Source organism: Chanos chanos, chromosome 1, assembly GCF_902362185.1.
Source record: "Chanos chanos chromosome 1, fChaCha1.1, whole genome shotgun sequence".
In the NCBI taxonomy this organism is placed as follows: domain Eukaryota; kingdom Metazoa; phylum Chordata; class Actinopteri; order Gonorynchiformes; family Chanidae; genus Chanos; species Chanos chanos.
In genome coordinates, this window is record NC_044495.1 from 12,780,370 (window position 1) to 12,797,200 (window position 16,831).

The 16,831-nt window shown below is 37.1% G+C and overlaps 1 protein-coding gene across 1 annotated transcript in view; it reads left to right on the plus strand.

Annotated features, from left to right (window-relative positions):
• Positions 1-12,273, plus strand: part of sntg2 (syntrophin, gamma 2) — a 29,380-nt gene extending 17,107 nt beyond the window's left edge. The window contains exons 10-17 of the mRNA XM_030785747.1: positions 1,403-1,532; positions 3,049-3,087; positions 3,541-3,657; positions 4,151-4,222; positions 4,643-4,852; positions 10,460-10,552; positions 11,788-11,898; positions 12,142-12,273. Coding sequence (XP_030641607.1) covers positions 1,403-1,532; positions 3,049-3,087; positions 3,541-3,657; positions 4,151-4,222; positions 4,643-4,852; positions 10,460-10,552; positions 11,788-11,898; positions 12,142-12,273 — 904 coding nt within the window. The remainder of the gene's footprint in view (positions 1-1,402; positions 1,533-3,048; positions 3,088-3,540; positions 3,658-4,150; positions 4,223-4,642; positions 4,853-10,459; positions 10,553-11,787; positions 11,899-12,141) is intronic.
• Positions 12,274-16,831: the final 4,558 nt, after the last annotated feature.

Genomic DNA, 16,831 nt, shown 5'->3' on the forward strand with positions numbered 1-16,831 from the left:
CTTGTGCTTGAATAGCACTAATTGAAATCATGGCACTCAAATGAGTGTTTGAGAAAAGGGCTTTGCATGGCTTTTCAGCTTGTGATTTTGTGAAAGTTAATTTGAATGATTTAGGTATTTCAGAGTTGAATTTTTTTTATGTCATTTTCATTAACCCTTCTAAATGTCATAATATTACTGCCCATTTACTTCCTGAAAATGTATACATGAGTCTCAGCATGTTTGGATTTTGCTTCAGAAGCATATATCAGCACTCAGCGGCAAGGGATTTCAGTGTTATTTTTGAAGGGGTTGTATGTCAGTAGGATTGAGGCATAACCTTTCTATTGAACTTTTGGACTTTGAAGAAAACTGTTTAAATAATTTATTGAATCACTCAAATACTTGATGAGGTGTAGGCAAACAGATCCTCCGGGAATGTGTTTGGATAGATACACCAACTATTCAATGTTTCTGCAATTCCAGAATTTCGTCCTCTGTGCCTGATTGGCTACAGTATACAGCCCTCAGTTTAATGTTCTAGGTGTCTCTTTTCCCCACAATCATAAAAGAAAAAGCTTAACCATCACATAAAATATGTTTTGGCACTGTAGTCAAAGTCACCTGACATTCTACTGAATGCAACTGACAGCCATCATTAAACAATCAGACCACAGAATCAAAGGGTAATTCATCTGTGGCCTGCGCCAAACACATACTAAAATTAACTGTCAAAACCATCCCATTAGATACAATTGATGAAGAGTGTGCTAGGACATTTTTTTCTCTCTTTTCATAAATGTATTCCATTTCATCATTGTTTCGTCAATATCCATCACACGTGTAAATCAAATTCAACAGCTAGGCCACGTATGACATGACAAAGAAACCTCACAAATCTGTTTGTGTTGTTTGTGTTGTTTTTTTTCCCCTTGGCATCTACTCCACCATTATTTTTTAAACAATGTTTCTACCAATTTTAATAAATAAACAAACAAATAAAAATGTATTAGTGATTCAGAGAGAGCAAGAAGACTGTCATAAGCATATTCATTTTTCACCCTATTTTATTTGTTTATTTATTTACTTATTTTTCACTTTTTGGGGGACTAGCAGTTCTTTGATGGGATTCGTTAAAACTACACAAACATAATGTTCACTGTTTCTCATTGGTTGTTATGGTTGATAAGGGAGAACGCTATGACCTATTTTAAAACACCAATTTTATCCTCATCTGTATGCCACTTTACCATCTGCTTACTACAGTGGTTCTGTTTGCTTCTGCAGAACATTGATTTTGCTTTACTTACAGTTATCACTGAGTTCAACTCTTCATCCCTGACTTGCTCTCTCTCTCTCTCTCTCTCTCTCTCTCTCTCTCTCTCTCTCTCTCTCTCTCTCTCTCTCCCCTCATTCCAAACAGGTCCAACAGTTTTGAAGTCTTTGCCTTAGATGGAACATGCACCAATATTCTGCAATTTTGCACTGCAGCAGAAAGCACAGATTGGCTTCAAGCAATATCAACCAACATTAATGATTTGACACAGGAGAGCGTGAGTGTTTTGTTTAGCTTTAATGAGTGTGTTGATGCATTCAAAGTCCTCAGTTGCCCCCTCCCGTCTCCCCAGTGAATGTGGCATGTTTTGGAAAACAATGACATTCTGAAATGATAGTTTTTAGGAGGCTGGATCTAATGTCCAGCGACTGAATGGACAATTTGCGCATCGATGCAAATAGGTAAATTTAAAGCAGCTCATCGTTCATCTTGGAGAGTTGGAGCCTTGTTGAGCCATGTTGGCTTATTGGTGTGATCTTTAAAGGACTCTGCTTCTCCCTGACATCCACCACATTAGATCCAATTGTGCATGATATTCTATAAGCACTTCAAAGACATTGCTGCAATCCCGGAATGCCTACTAATAATGCACTGTGTTGATATATTATGAAGCACATAATCCATTCCTCCCCTTCACAGTGAATCACATATCCTTGGGCCTAATTCTCTGCAAATAATAAGTTGCTATGCTCACAACCAAGGACTAAAATCCTGCAAGAATTTCTCTTAATGATCTCATTTCCTGCATGTTGCTTTAATTACTGCTCTGATGATCCATTGGGCCTTTTCTTCAACGAAGCTACAAACATGCACTGATTTGCAGCCGCACAGCTGCCTGTTTTACGTGTAATTATTTCACTTGCGTCACCTAATTATGGATACAGAGACTGATTGCTAAATGTCCAATTAAGATGTGATTGAGTGAGAGAGCATCAAGCGGAACTGTGACTTTTATTGCCATGACCTATAACCCATAAATAGACTCTCTGACACATCACTCTGACATCACTTTGTCTTGATGGGTCATGGCATTGAGAGGAAGTGTGTTTGACAGCTTCTGGCCTGCAGTTTTCTGCCCAGGATGTTACAAGATGAGCAGCCCTTTTTGGCCCAGATTCAGGATACATTTTATGTACTGTCAGTCATTTCTTGAAATGACTCTTTTAAAAAAAAGGAAGAAAGAGAGAGAGAGAGAGAGAGAGAGAGAAAGAGAGAGAGAGAGAGAGAGAGAGAGAGAGAGAGAGAGAAAGAGAGACAGCAAGAGAGAGAGAATATAGCTCAAAGAAACATCTTTTGATTTGTCTTTTCTGTTTGTCTGGGAAATTAATTGTAAAAATTTTGCAAAATGCCTAATCAGTAAGACTTTTGTTTTAAAAAAATGACACGAATGTCCTTTAGCAAAATATTATCTGTCAGACTGAATTGCATTTAGTACAATGTAGATTCCTGGCTTCTATCTCAGCAGTAAAATAATAAATAAATAATTTAATTAACGAAAAAAAAATTGGTAGTACTTTTCAAACCAGCAATGACTATTTCCCTCACAAGGTCATGAAACAAATCCCCTGTCTGTTTATTTATAAAAACATTCCTGAAAGAGAGGTTTACATCCTGATTCATTTTTTCAAGTGCAATTTTGTGAAATACCACTAACTTAGCAGTTCCAGAATGAAAATTAAAGCAACTGATATGTAATTTACCACATTCTTAACCTGTATTTCTTTTTGATACAGATCAAAATGACCAACAAATACTCTTCGCCTGATGATCAGGTAAGTATACATCTCTATAATTTGACTTGAACTCATATTCCCAGGCTGCCAGCAGTTGACTCTGTGCTGTATGTTTTATGCTTGTTGAGGAGAGGTATTAATAGTGGTGGCCATGAACCAGATGATCCATCTTTTGATCAATTTCTGGCAGAGGTAATCTTATGACTGATCCTCAATTGTGACTCACGATTGCATCACCAATCACAAACAATTACATAAGTGAGAGAGAATCAGTCTTTTCAAAGATGTTCAAGATTTGCTCACTCCCTTACTCACTCACTCACTCACTCACTCACTCTCTCATTCTCTCACTCTCACATAGTGGCTACTCATCAGAATTAGAGAGGTACCTCTGCAGATGTGAATAACACTTCAGGAACTCTTTCATCTCTGCCCTGAGAATTTCTCCCGTTTTAGAATGTATTTTTCAGCCTCTGAATGTTTTCCTCCCAGATCATCCACATGGGTTGGGTCTATGAGCACCTTCAGGGGAGTGATGCCAACCTTACACACAAATACAAGTTCCTGGCATTGAAAGGATCCTCCCTGTACATCCTCAAAGGCCCTCCGGTAAGATCTGCCAGTCCAGCCCCCTCATGATGGAAAGGTCCAAGCAACTTTTTACTGTGACGGAGCGTCAAAGTATGACCTTTCCCAAGGTCACACTTATGGGTATAGGACTTAGTTCAGATAACTATTTTCTCTGCAACACTATTTCTGTCTAAGATTCTTTCATTTGAGTAAATCAGTAGTTCACCAGCAGACGCAAAGATGGTCACCATTGTGTATCAGTTCATAACTTTTTAATGGACTACACAGAGGTAACAGCTACTGCCTACCACATGTAAGGAACACTATGGGCAGAAATTATGCACTGCTTTTCTTTTATTTAGGCCATTAAGCTTAACAAGAGTAATTCCATTATTCTGGTTGTCCGGTTGACTCATTTGAAACCATTCCTTCATCCGCTCTGAACATAATGTGTGCCCTTTGTGATTTGCTTTTTCAATAGCATGTTAATTGTAAATAAAGCACTGACAGGAAGTTTGTTGTCTGATTCTAGGTCAGTGCGGCAGACTGGGCTCATGCTGAGGCAGTATTTAACCTCTGTGAGGTTCTCTTTAAGGTTCATAAGGTAGCTCTAACTTTGATAAAGCATGCATCTTCACAATCATGCTTTTTTTAACATGATGTTTAAGCAACAACGCAGCCCGTAAAGTGGAGTCCTGTTTGCGTGTGGCAATGCGATAGACAACTGTAGAATGTCTCAGCAGCAGATGCAAATCAACTTCCCTAAATACCACTTAAGTAATTACTGACTTCTCACAGTAACACTTCTCACATGCCAGTAACATGTGACTTTTTTGTAAAATTCAGTGTTTTTTACAACTGATCAACTGGAGCCTTGTAAAGATATCTTCCACTTGACAATAAAATTACTGCGTTATGTACTATCTATGGAAATAGTGCTCCATGACATACTAACTTAAATGAAATCATAGTTGTACTGTGAGTGTTATCCTCCATTGTGACATCTCTGTCATGGCTTGTGCAGCTGTGGATAGCAGAGGACTGTTGGATCCAGACAAAGCTGTACCAGGGACTACAGCAGGAGGGCGAGTTGCGGGACAGCGAACCTTTCTGCTTCAGTGTGTTGGTGGGTCATGGACAGAGTCACTGCTTCAGTGTGGAGCTTGGGACTGAGCTGGTACTCTGGGAGAAGGCCTTCCAGAAGGCTGTCTTCATGGAGGTCCAGAGAGTAGGGGTAAGTTCACTCACCATCATTATAAAGACATGAAACCGGAGACTACTGAATCAATGTATCTTAAAGGGAGCCCTTGTTTTCAAGTGCAGTTTGTTTCACTGTTGTTTGAAGACTGGTGTATGAAAATAGTTTTGGGAAGTAAAAAAGAGCTGCTTCAATTCATTCCTAAAGCAAAGCAGTCTTTTTTTATATTTGAAGTTTTGTTTTGGGTTTTGTTTGTTTGTTTCTTGTAACTCTCTGTTCTTTTTCCTCTATTTGAACATTCTGAAATCAAGAGCATGTAATTCAATTATACCATTTCAGATTGTCCTATACGCGTAAACATTGTTTAACATCGCTTTCCTGATAACTCTGCCAATTTGCCTTTTGTTTCAAAAATGTCCTATCACTTCCGCAGCACTCTGGGTCAGTCAGCATTTTAACCTCTTAATATCCTTATAACAATCCATATAGGCTGCAGAGAGGAAACAAAGAAAATGATTCGGCTCCACTCATCATAGCTTTCAGTTTTCCTTTACAAGGCACTCTGCTGCATGGAAGGCTGGAGGATAGCCTAAACTCTGTTTCTGATTTGTTCTTTTTCAAACATTATTATTAGTTTAATTAAATTTCACTGAAGTGCCTGTTTTGTAAGACCTCTCCTCATTGAGCCGTTAAATTGGCTCCTCTGCACAAAGGTCTGAGGCATCAGCAGTCAGATGAAGTCCTGCAGGGAGGAGTGTTGTAAAGCATATGCTGCTGACATAAGTGGAGAAAGGTGGAATAGAAGTTTGAGGGAGCTAGGAGACAACTTCTTTGAATTAGACAGAATTAGCTAGCCAGTTATGGCACCTGTTATACCATGGAAAACATGAGATCAAATGTTCAATACCAAAACACATAAGTGTTGTAAGGAGGGAAACAAAAAAGGTAAAAGGTGAAAAGGGAAATTTAGAGCTTCAGAAATTACAACATTGGCTTGTGTACGAAACCATGTTAGCGTAACAGGGGTCTAGTGGTCGGACACAGAGATGAACACATGATTTGCTTTTTGATGTTTAATGACAAAAGCTGGCAACTGATGACATATAACAAATACACACAGAGAACTGTCAGTGTGGTGGCTGCCAACATTAGATCTCTCAGCGAGCAAATTTTTTCTAGTCAGTGTTTTCAGGAGAAAAAGAATACATTCAAATATGAAATACATTAAACAAATACATGCAGCTATGAAAAAAGCAATTCAAGTACATTCCTGTAATCACATGCACTCTAATGGAGTGTTAGGAAACCCTTTCAGAGAGTGTGCAGACCTATACAGGTGCAGTGCATGACAGGAGTCTCTAGAGCAAACAATACTTACCAGGGACACCTAAGTACAGCAAGATTCACTGCTAACAAAGAACTCAATTTTAACTCTATTACACCAGCATCAATTATTATAAAACTCTGGTTAGTGTAATATTTATAATTGTTTTAGCTGTTTGATTGCATTAGGCATATAAGAAGACTGCCCAGAGTCAATAAGTGTCAGAATACAGAAATAATTTGTACTTAATATGAATGGAATATCAAATCTAACATTAACTTAGCTTTTAAAAAGACTGGCAGCATATGACAATCGTTTCTTCAAGCTGATCCCACTGGCTAGTTAAAAGTGACACTTACACTTGTTAATTTACATGTACATCACATTTCAGTTTATTTATTCACAGGATAGTTTATTCAGAGTTATTAAAATAGTGCAAAAAAAAATGGTTGACAGAGGAAGTTGCCCTCACGATTGACAGATGTATCCAGTGACTGCTTCTTACATCGGACTCCAATAATACTATACACCTGCGTAAAGCCACAGTCAGATAAAGTAAACCTCTCTTGTGACTGCTGGCCATAAATTATAAAGTACAGTTGCCTACAATTTTTACTTTCAATGTGAACAACTTGAAATAGTTTATATATATTTGATATGATGTATGGGCTATTCAACAGAACATAACTACTGGACTGCTACAGAGACAAGTGCTATGGTACCTTTTTACTGTATATAAAGTAGCAAGGTTTTGTACCACCCACCAGCAAAACCAACTGGTTTTTCACGATTAGGTCTTTTTCTAATCCAAATTCCTCTTGTGAATGGTGAAAAGTATGAAAGACATCACAAGCTAAGATTTCCCAAAGTGGCCACTAGGGCAAGGTGAAATCTTATCACTTTTAACTGAATGCAGCTGCAGTACAAACTCTTAAAAAAGCAGTGCTAAGCCAGAGGGCCATGATGCTTGGTACCCTTAACAAGCGACATTTATAAATAATACAACGGAAAGAACTTGTCAGAAGAGATTTAAATCACAACAATACTGAGAGAGCAAGAGCAGTGTGCAACCTCCCTGAATCCTACCATGAATTTCTGCACCAATGTTCCCTACAAACTGTGAGATCTGAGACTCAGCATTATGAATGCAAATCCCCCCATAGTTCACTCTATAGCTCTGACTTAAAAATCCATGACACTGTAAGTTGGGAATGCTGTAATTTGGTGGTGTGACGAGACTGTGAAAGACCTAGGACGATAAAATAATCATATTACATTCTATGGAGTATTCATCTGGTGAAGTCACCCGAAGTTCAGGATCACAATTCCACCAAGTTCATTTTCATCCCTATTTAACTGCGTGGACAATAATTCCTAAGGCAAGCTTCTCAGTGAACCAGAGGAAAAAGCTCACATTTAATACAGAGTGCAAAATGAGGACGGCAGTGCTCTTGCAGACCATATTAAGAAGAATTATGGACCAGTTGCTCTTAATCTTCACTGACAGAAACCCTGTGAGCAGTATGCAAAGCTGTGGCCATCAGTCTCAATGTTTCTGGACGGTGGTGCTGCTATCATTTAGCTGTAATTAAAATGAAAAACTCAGTTTAATACGACCAAACTTGACTCTGTTTCTAATGAGCAGGGTCAGTACTGCTTGTGGTTTGGATGTTGTCAAGCTTCAGGGCTTGAAAAAAGCTGATGTGCTTACTCCTCTTGTGTGCACATGCCCAGTCTGCAGAATATCTTGCAGGGTTTTATTTTTTTTATTTATTTATTTATTTTTTTTAGGCTTGTGCAAATGTGATTGCACGTGAGGGATCCCAAGTGCAAAATGCTCCCCCCCCCCCCCCCATCATCATCCTACCAAAAGGAAAAAAAAAGAATGAGAAAAGAGACATAGAGAAAGAAAACAGAAAAATGATCCTCCTCTCTTGGCCTTAATGATATTAAGTTGAAACCATGTCCTCTGGGAACCTACTGAACATGATGGAGGATTTCAATTAGGGGGTGATTCTGTGTTCTATAGCCAATTAGTCAAACCTCATGTGGTTCACAATGACTGTTTAACTGTTCCTATTCTGCTTAGTTTGCAACTTCACGAGACACAATGTGAAACAAACATGAGAGAAAATAGAAGCCTTTCATATTTATTAAGCTCATTTAAATAGTGTGTTCTTGAATGTTATATGATTATCCAAAAATGAGGAGGTTTTATCTCCATCATTATAATTTGAGCCTCCCAACTATTGCTATTTTTGTCTTCATGTCTGTATGGCTATCTAAAACTGGTTGATGTAAGAATAATGTAAATGAGGATTCAGTTGTGTTGTATATTATCAGCTCTAGGTTTACCTTGAGTTTACATTTATAAACATCCATAGATCAGGACTATTTCATATTGAAGTGTGTTAGGGGGATATATACCATTGAAAGGGTGAATTGGTCAAACTTCAGCCATGCCAAACATAACAAGGAGATTCTGGAATACCACGGATGATGTGTTTTTCTTGTCTGCTCCAGAAAACCCCCCAATTAGTACTGTGTAGTCTGCAGTTTATGTGTCACAGAAAATGCTCACATGAGCCGACAGTAAGCACTGCAAATCCGCCTCTGTGTCGCTTGCTTTTTCTGGCAGCTGAATTTCATGCACCACCTAAACAGCGGCACATCTCTGAGGGAACCATGAAGTCCCATTTCACTTAGGGCTGAATGTACTCTGTAATTAAGAGCGTTGGAATAGCATTCATCCTAACTCCTGATGTGAGTGTGAGGACTTAAAATACACCCCTGCCAAAAATAAGATCAGGAAAGTGTCAAAAAGAAGGGGGGGCAGATTTTAACATTCTAGAAGTTCAGAGGTGATTTGGAGTAAAGCTTTCTGGCAATCAGGTTGACTGGTTTCCATTTGCAGCTGCATTCAGAAAAATGGAGCACGAAGTGTAAAACATGCAGCTACACAAGGCTTCCAAGCGCTGCCCAAATTGGGTTCTCCTGTGTGTGAAGGCTTCTGCAGAACTGTGAGAAAACCCATTAAAGTTTCAGGACCTTTTTGCCTGCCTGAGAAGGTTGTATAATAGTTAGATTAAAAAAATAGTAATAATAACACGTACTTATGAGAAAACTTGATAAAACTCCAAGTCAGCACAAACAATTAATGTTGTACTCTCCCCTTTTAACACTGCTCCAGATATTAATAGAGAAAAGATGAGCTGATATAATGTCAGTGCTTAGCAGTGCACTGATGGTCTTTATATGACTACTTGTTGTGACAGAATCATTCCATGTTATGTGCAAAACAGCAAAAAGTAAAAAACACCAACAATAAGGAAGGACAACTGTCTTTACAGTCCTTTAGTGGACCGAGCAAAATTATAAAATAACTTGATAATAGCAAGCGCTTTCAGGAAAGTGGTACATACTCATAGTTACTCTCTGACACATAGGTTTAAATCATTTATATATTAGAGCTTTGATGCTGAAACAAGCTTGCATCATTTAGCGGACATTTTTAAGGTCCTCTGACCCAGTTTTTGAAATTAGAGAAAATACTCAACTGTTTGTCAAGGAGCTAAAAATCACACAGTAATTATGTCATTTTTAAATTAAACTAATTTATTTCACTTTGGTAATAGTTGTGCATTTGACTGTCAATATGTAAAAAAGCCAGATGGCATGTCTTTACAACTGTGGCACAGAACACTTATCACCATTATTTATACCCAACCAAGAGAAAAATAATTTCCAATCATTTAAAAATATTCAGACCATTTCTCCTAAAATACTTTACTAATAACAACAAAATTATTTTCTATTGACTGTATAATATATTCATTCAATTTTAAAGCCTTTGATTTTTCTAATTCCATCTCTGGTAAAGAGAGGAGAGTTGGGCAGCCGTTGCCATGGTGACTAAACCATACCTGTCCTATTGCTGTGGAAAATAACTCTTCCACTGACAGCAGGAGTGCTGGAAATTTTCACCTATTTGCATAAATATGAATTAAACAACAAGACAGAGACTGTGGACAGTTGATACTAAGACTAGTTTAGAGTAGAATTTGAAGACTAGTTTAGAGTATGATTTTAAATCGATGTGTTTCCCACCAGTGCTTCACAGATTTTTTTTTCAATATTGATTCTTCTTTTATAGATATTTACATTACCCCCCCCCCCCCCCCCCCCCCCCCCCCCCCCCCCCCCCCACACACACACATATATATATATACATACACTTTGTCTCCATTTCCAAATCTATGTATTGTTAGTTTATGTATTGTATTTTATTGTTGAGTAATTCAGACCTTCTCTCTCAACAGTCAAAAACCTACATGTGCAGCAACCAAGGAAAAATACTGTGCTTCACGATTGATTTCGCATCTGGTTTTTCTTGTGCTGAAAGTGTTTCAAAGGTGAGCTGGCTAAGAACATTTAAGCATTGCTTCATTATTTGATCCTGAGAAAACTGTTTACAGTCTTCAGTGGTGATTTATTGGTAAGAATATCTACAGAGAGTATTGAGGATCTTTACATGTCTGTTTGTAAATGCCAATGCTAAAAGTTCAGATGGGGACACAGCAGTCTGCTGTTTACACACGATCCCCCCCCCCCCCCCACTGCACTATTTCCACTTTGGAAAAGAAAACATGTATGGTGTTGCTTTAGCGCACAGGACAAAATGAGTCTTTAAGAGATTGAAACTATTACAATGTCATCACTACTGGAGACACAGTGTGTTTATGAATAACATGAAACAGAACAGACATATTTCAGGACAAGGAGACACACTGCAAAGAACCTCTCAGCCTTGTGTAGAATCTAATTCTGGACTGTATTGTTCTTGGTTAATGCAGAAAGCAGTGATCTGCACTGCAGAGAAAAGTCATACTGAGTAAGTTGATTGGTTTCACTGTGTGGAGACTATCCCAATAAGCTGTTGTGATGTGGTACCCACAATAGCCCAGATCAGTCATTTCAAAAGTGTTTAATGAACTGTCTCTCAAGCTAAATCTAAGTTGTCTGTTTTTGCTGGGCTCACAAAGTCCACAATAGCAAAACCTCTACTCTTATTAATGTCTGTCTGGTAAAATCATTCTTCTCATTTTTATCCAGATGAAACAATGTGGGCAAATGCCCTGCTTAGATACATGGAAAATATACTCTGTAGCACAAAATGAAGTTAAAATAAAGAGTGAGTGGAATTTTCCACTCGCTGGTCTTTTTTCTCAGATTCTTTTACACTGTGTGAAGAGAAAATGGACAAGTGGAAGAGTTCCTTTCATTACTAGACATAGGATCATTACCTCTCTGCTTAGTCTCATTTGTTAGACAGAGAAGGAAACATATGTTTGTGGTTTTGAGACCATCCCTTAAATCTGGTCCCAGAGGTTCAGAACCCTGCCGGTTTCATATCAACCAACCAATGCGCTCTCTGAATGGCACACACTTTTTCACAGGTGTAGCCTCTAATTATAAGGTGAAGGCAAAAGACAATATATTATAGTGTTAAAGTGAAGTGTTATTACACATCACTTTAATACGCACTCTGTGCATCCTGTACAATTAAAAAAAACATACAAACAAACAAACAAAAAAACGCAACACATCCTTATTTACTGATTCATGATTTTTTTTTTTTTTTTTTCAGAAAATCATTTGGAGATACAAGTTCTCACAACTGAAAGGCTCTTCTGATGATGGGAAGACAAGAGTGAAACTATTATTTAAAAACTCTGAAAATAAACAGATTGAGATGAAGGTAATAATAATGTTTTTGACATCACTAAATTATGCAAATAGTATGGTATCAGGTTAACAGTTTTAGGATTGTAAGAATATTTTGCTATTACAATTACAAAAGTATAGTAAACAATACATATTTGCTTTACATAGAAACTTTCTTACAGGAGCACAGGAAAGAAAGACAGTGACCATAAATGTACTGTTTGTGCATTTTCTTCTGTCTGTTTTCTTTCTATTTGTGATTTTTATATTTTTACAGGAGCTGGAATTTGCCAACCTGACAGCTGTACTTCACTGTATTCACTCTTTCATTGCTGCCAAAGTAGCCTCCGTGGACCCTGTTTTTGTGACCAATCAAAGTATCACGCGAAAATACATGTACAATAGCTAGAAGCATCTGTGTTACAGAGAACATGTACCACCCTATCGGTTGATACAGTCTACTATTTTATGCACAATATAAATGGATATATCTAGTTCTTGTTATTTTTGTATGGGTCTTCTAAAATGAGGACAATGTTCAGAACTTTTCAAGTAGATGATATTTTGACATGAGTGATTATTTGGTACTGACATACAATGTGTTCGATGACATACTTAAAAAATTACATTGATCATGTAGCAAAGCAAATATCAAGACTCAGAGACCTTTATTTGTTGTTTTTTTTTTATGCATGTACTGCAGTTAAATGTTCAAAACAGGGAAACACTTTGAAGAAATGTGAACAGTTGTAAGAAAAAAAAAAGAAACTGCATCCGTGTTTACCTTTTTTTTTTTTTACACGTTTGGCTTGTTTGCCTTTTGTATTATTTATTTCCACTGGGTTCTTCCGTCCTTATTTTTCTTTATTTTGATTTTGAATTATGTAACGTAAACTTAATTTCATAGTTGCTCACTTTCTGCCTTTTCAGTAATACTTCAGATTTTACACTTAGATTCCCATTGTCATCATATCAAAATGATATAATGATGTTTGCTTCAAGTATGTGATATCATTAAAAAAAAATCAGTCCCAGATTCAAAATGTATTAAGATAAATGGCCATTTTAGCATGAAGTAAAAAGTAAGCCACAAAACCTAATATTTTTCCACAGGGAATTCATGGAGTTTTTTCCTTAATTAAGATGCATTTCAAATTATTTTCCCTTTACATGTGCTTGCTAAGTTATGGTAGGTGATACATTATGCAAAAAAGTGTAAATTACTGCTTAACTGTTTGATTAATAGTTAATTGATTTATTGTTATCTTGCCGGGTACTTGCCAGGTAATTTTCTTTTTTTTTATATGATGTGATTAAATAATTAAATATTAAATCCAAGATTTTTAGTCTCCATCTGTGTTTGTCTTGTGATGATAGCCCGTTCACCAGCATAACTGGAAATGGATGGCAATTAATGACTGAACGAAAAATGTTACAAGTAAATAAGAGGAGTGTTTAAATGGTCATATTCAGACATCAATGACAGTAATGTTTGGAGACTTGGTTGGTAGGCTGTATGAATTTCAAACTGACTGACAAGATGGCTTGGTCACCGTTGTTTCTATTTTTAAACTTATTAGTCTGGGTGTAATAAGCAATGGCCAAATCTCTATTTGAAGAGCCAAACAACTTTCAGCTAATACACCTGATTCTACTATTTAACTCACACTGTCAGAGATAATGCAATATTTGTTAGTATAGGGGCCAAAGCTCAGTAACAGTTTACCTAGTGGCTGTACAGGAAGATGCATATACAGCATTATAATGAAAAGAGAAAGTCAGTTCACCAGCTAATTTTTATGTGCGCTTGTTATTTGTAAGTGGGGTAGAATGTTTCTTTTTGCCCTTTGGTTGTTTCAGTGTAGTTTATTTAATGAGAAGTCTGACTTTGTCCTTACTAATTGAAATAATCCAACTTACAGTTCTTAATTAACATTACAATCATAAATATTAGCATTGAACTTCCCATATCTGACAACAGCTGCATTTATACAGAGCGAGAGGGGAAGAGAGAAGGAGAGAGAGAGAGAGAGAGAGTGAAGGAGATACAGATGATTAAAACCATTGCTAATTCCCTTCATTTGTGTCTCCTGTGTTTGAGTGACATCATGTAAAATTAGCCAGATTCCGTTTTGATATTTACATATATAAATATTCATGTTGTAAATACACTGCAGTCTTTATTATGCAGTGCTAAATCTAAGATTAGTGTTTTGAAAATGTATAAAATCTTGAATACATCTTGAGATAAATCTGAATTGGTTATTAATTTTAAGACTATCAAATTCACTATTTTATAATAAACAACTCTGTGATCAAACTTAGAGATTGCACAACATATAACTAAGTGGAACATTTTCAAAAATATGAAAGCCGTTATGAAATTCCATTTAAATTCTTTTATTCTCTTGTCTTTGCAGGGAGTACATGAACTAAACCTGTTAATTTTCTTTCAAAGACTTGATTTGCCTCTAATGGTTATGTTATGTAATTTTCTATTAGTTTGCTGAGTGTCCCATCAACTACAGATAATGGCTCTCACATCAAGTGGAAGTGGGCATCACAAACCCTTTGAAAAAAAAAGACCATTTGAAGCACTTGGATAAAAAGCAGAGAGCTCTGCTGGGTGAGTCCTTAAGTTGTACCACTCAACCTTGGATTCAAAGAACTCCCATAGTCTTCAGGGAAACAGCAAGTTGTTTGACGTCAAAATCATTGAAAAAGCTATGGAACAAAGCACAGAATTGAAAATGAGCAGCATCATGACAAGTGAACATACAGTATTCCTATAGCACAGCCAAAAAGATTTGTGAAAACCCAGAAGGCTTTCTGGAGCACTTTTGCATGCCTTTTTCATTACTCAATCATATGTAGCTCTTTGGGTCCCTTAGAAAAACACTTCACTCTGTGGAGAGCTTCAGAGACCTAATCTTGACGTCATACATGGTTGTCTTTGCTCTCTATGGCAGAAACATCAATGAGACCAGTGTGAACAGTTCACTGTGCTAAGATTAATCAGAACTTTATGTGACCATTATAATTACAACATTTTGAGAGTGTCCAGAATATTGTATCTAATTTGTCTGAAACTAACAATTGGGCTTTGTTCCCTGCTGTTCCTCAGCCCTGTTTTGATTTTGAATGATTTTTTACAAAGATGCATAAAGATGTAAGAGGGATAGAGCGATCGTCGTTCTGTAAGGCTGGTTGAACTGTTTGGGCAACAGAACTTCTAACTGATTCATTGTGCCGGCAGAGAAGTTTTCAGAATGAGCCTAATTGCTATCAGAATTATTTAAAAATGCCTATAATAGACAATACTCAGACATTGTCTCTTGGCCCCAGCTAAGATAAGCTGTTTTAGATATATCTGGCAAATGTCCAGAGGACTGTAAAATCAATAAGCATAATAATATTCATTCAAGAATTTGTTTTAAAATATATTCATTCCTGAGATATCATCTGGAGATGGAATTAATATGCACAGGTCAATACGTCTGTTGGGATGAGCAAAAGAGAGATCACTGGTTTTCAAGGGCATCCAGTGGAACTACTTTCAAAAATGCTCTCGTATGCGGTTTAAGGTTTTTTTTTTTTTTTTTTTTTTATTTTGACAAAGTATGGGCAACAAGAGAGTAGGTTTCTGCTCTCCATACAATTCTGTGGTTCAGCATATTTTGAATGGAGAGTGGCATTTTGTGCAATTTGCTACAGGAATCTGCAGTGTATTTCAGAGTGAACCTGCAATCCCTGTAATTTATAGAGTCAGAGAGAGAGAGAGAGAAAGAGAGAGAGAGAGAGAGAGAGAGAGAGAGAGAGAGAGAGAGAGAGAGAGAGGGAGAGAGAGAGAGAGAGAGAGAGAATTCAAGTGGCTTTCGTGCTAGATCATCGGGGTGTGAAGAAGCACTCTGATTCACAGAGAAAACCCCCTGTCCAGATCGGCTCACTGGGAAGTGTAAACACAGCCAGTTGGAGAGATTCTGTTCACTCTGCCATCAGACAGCAGAGCAAAACTTCAGAATTCTATAAAGGGTAATGTAATACTTTTTTTTCCCTTTGTGTTTCAAATGAAAAGTTTGCTTTTTGTACTAAAAGTTTTTGATGTTATGTAAAGTAACATCAACAGTTCACAAATTCTGTAATCAATCTTTAACTGCAAAATACTTTGAAAAGAGTTCGAAGTATGTTGTGTCATATGTTAGGATGCAACTGGATTATTTGTCTTTGACATTCTAATATTTCCTAAGGTATGGTATTAATTTAGCCTTATTGTAAATGCAGCCAAAGATAATTGCATAATCACTTTTATTAACCTTATTTTTTTGTTCTTGTTGTTTTACATGTTAGAACTAGAAAATATGGCTTATATCGCTACAGCATGTATATCGGCTTTGGTTTGCTTCATTCTACTTACCCCTTTTTCACCTGCTGAGGCTGGAAAATCTCAAGGTAATTGTTATATATGCTGTACTTAAATCAATAATAATACATTTATTATTCAGCAAAATTTATAAGCACTTCTTTTCCAGGAATCCCTTAAATTGTATTCTCAAGTAATTATCTCCCCATCTGTTTACTTATATGCATCCATGTGTTCAGATCTGTGCATCATAAGAGGTACATCCAGTAAGTACACTGCATTATGGTCTGTCACTCTGTTACAGCCTTACTGTGGGTAATCACTGCTAATTAGCACAACTTTAGACAGTTACGTCAGTTGCTTGTCACAGCAGCAGCGCCCAGCCATAGAGAGTTTCAGGGTTCTTATAGATTACCCCATCACTGCTGACAATCTGTTCATTAGAGTCCCACACCTAACTGACATTTTACATCTGGTATCTGACACCTACCATCAACATTCTCCAATTACACTCCATTCAACTGCCCCCACAGTTTCCTTAATAGATTGCAGGTTATCAGCAAAACATACGAACATGGTAAAATGGTTATGAACAACCACCATTCTT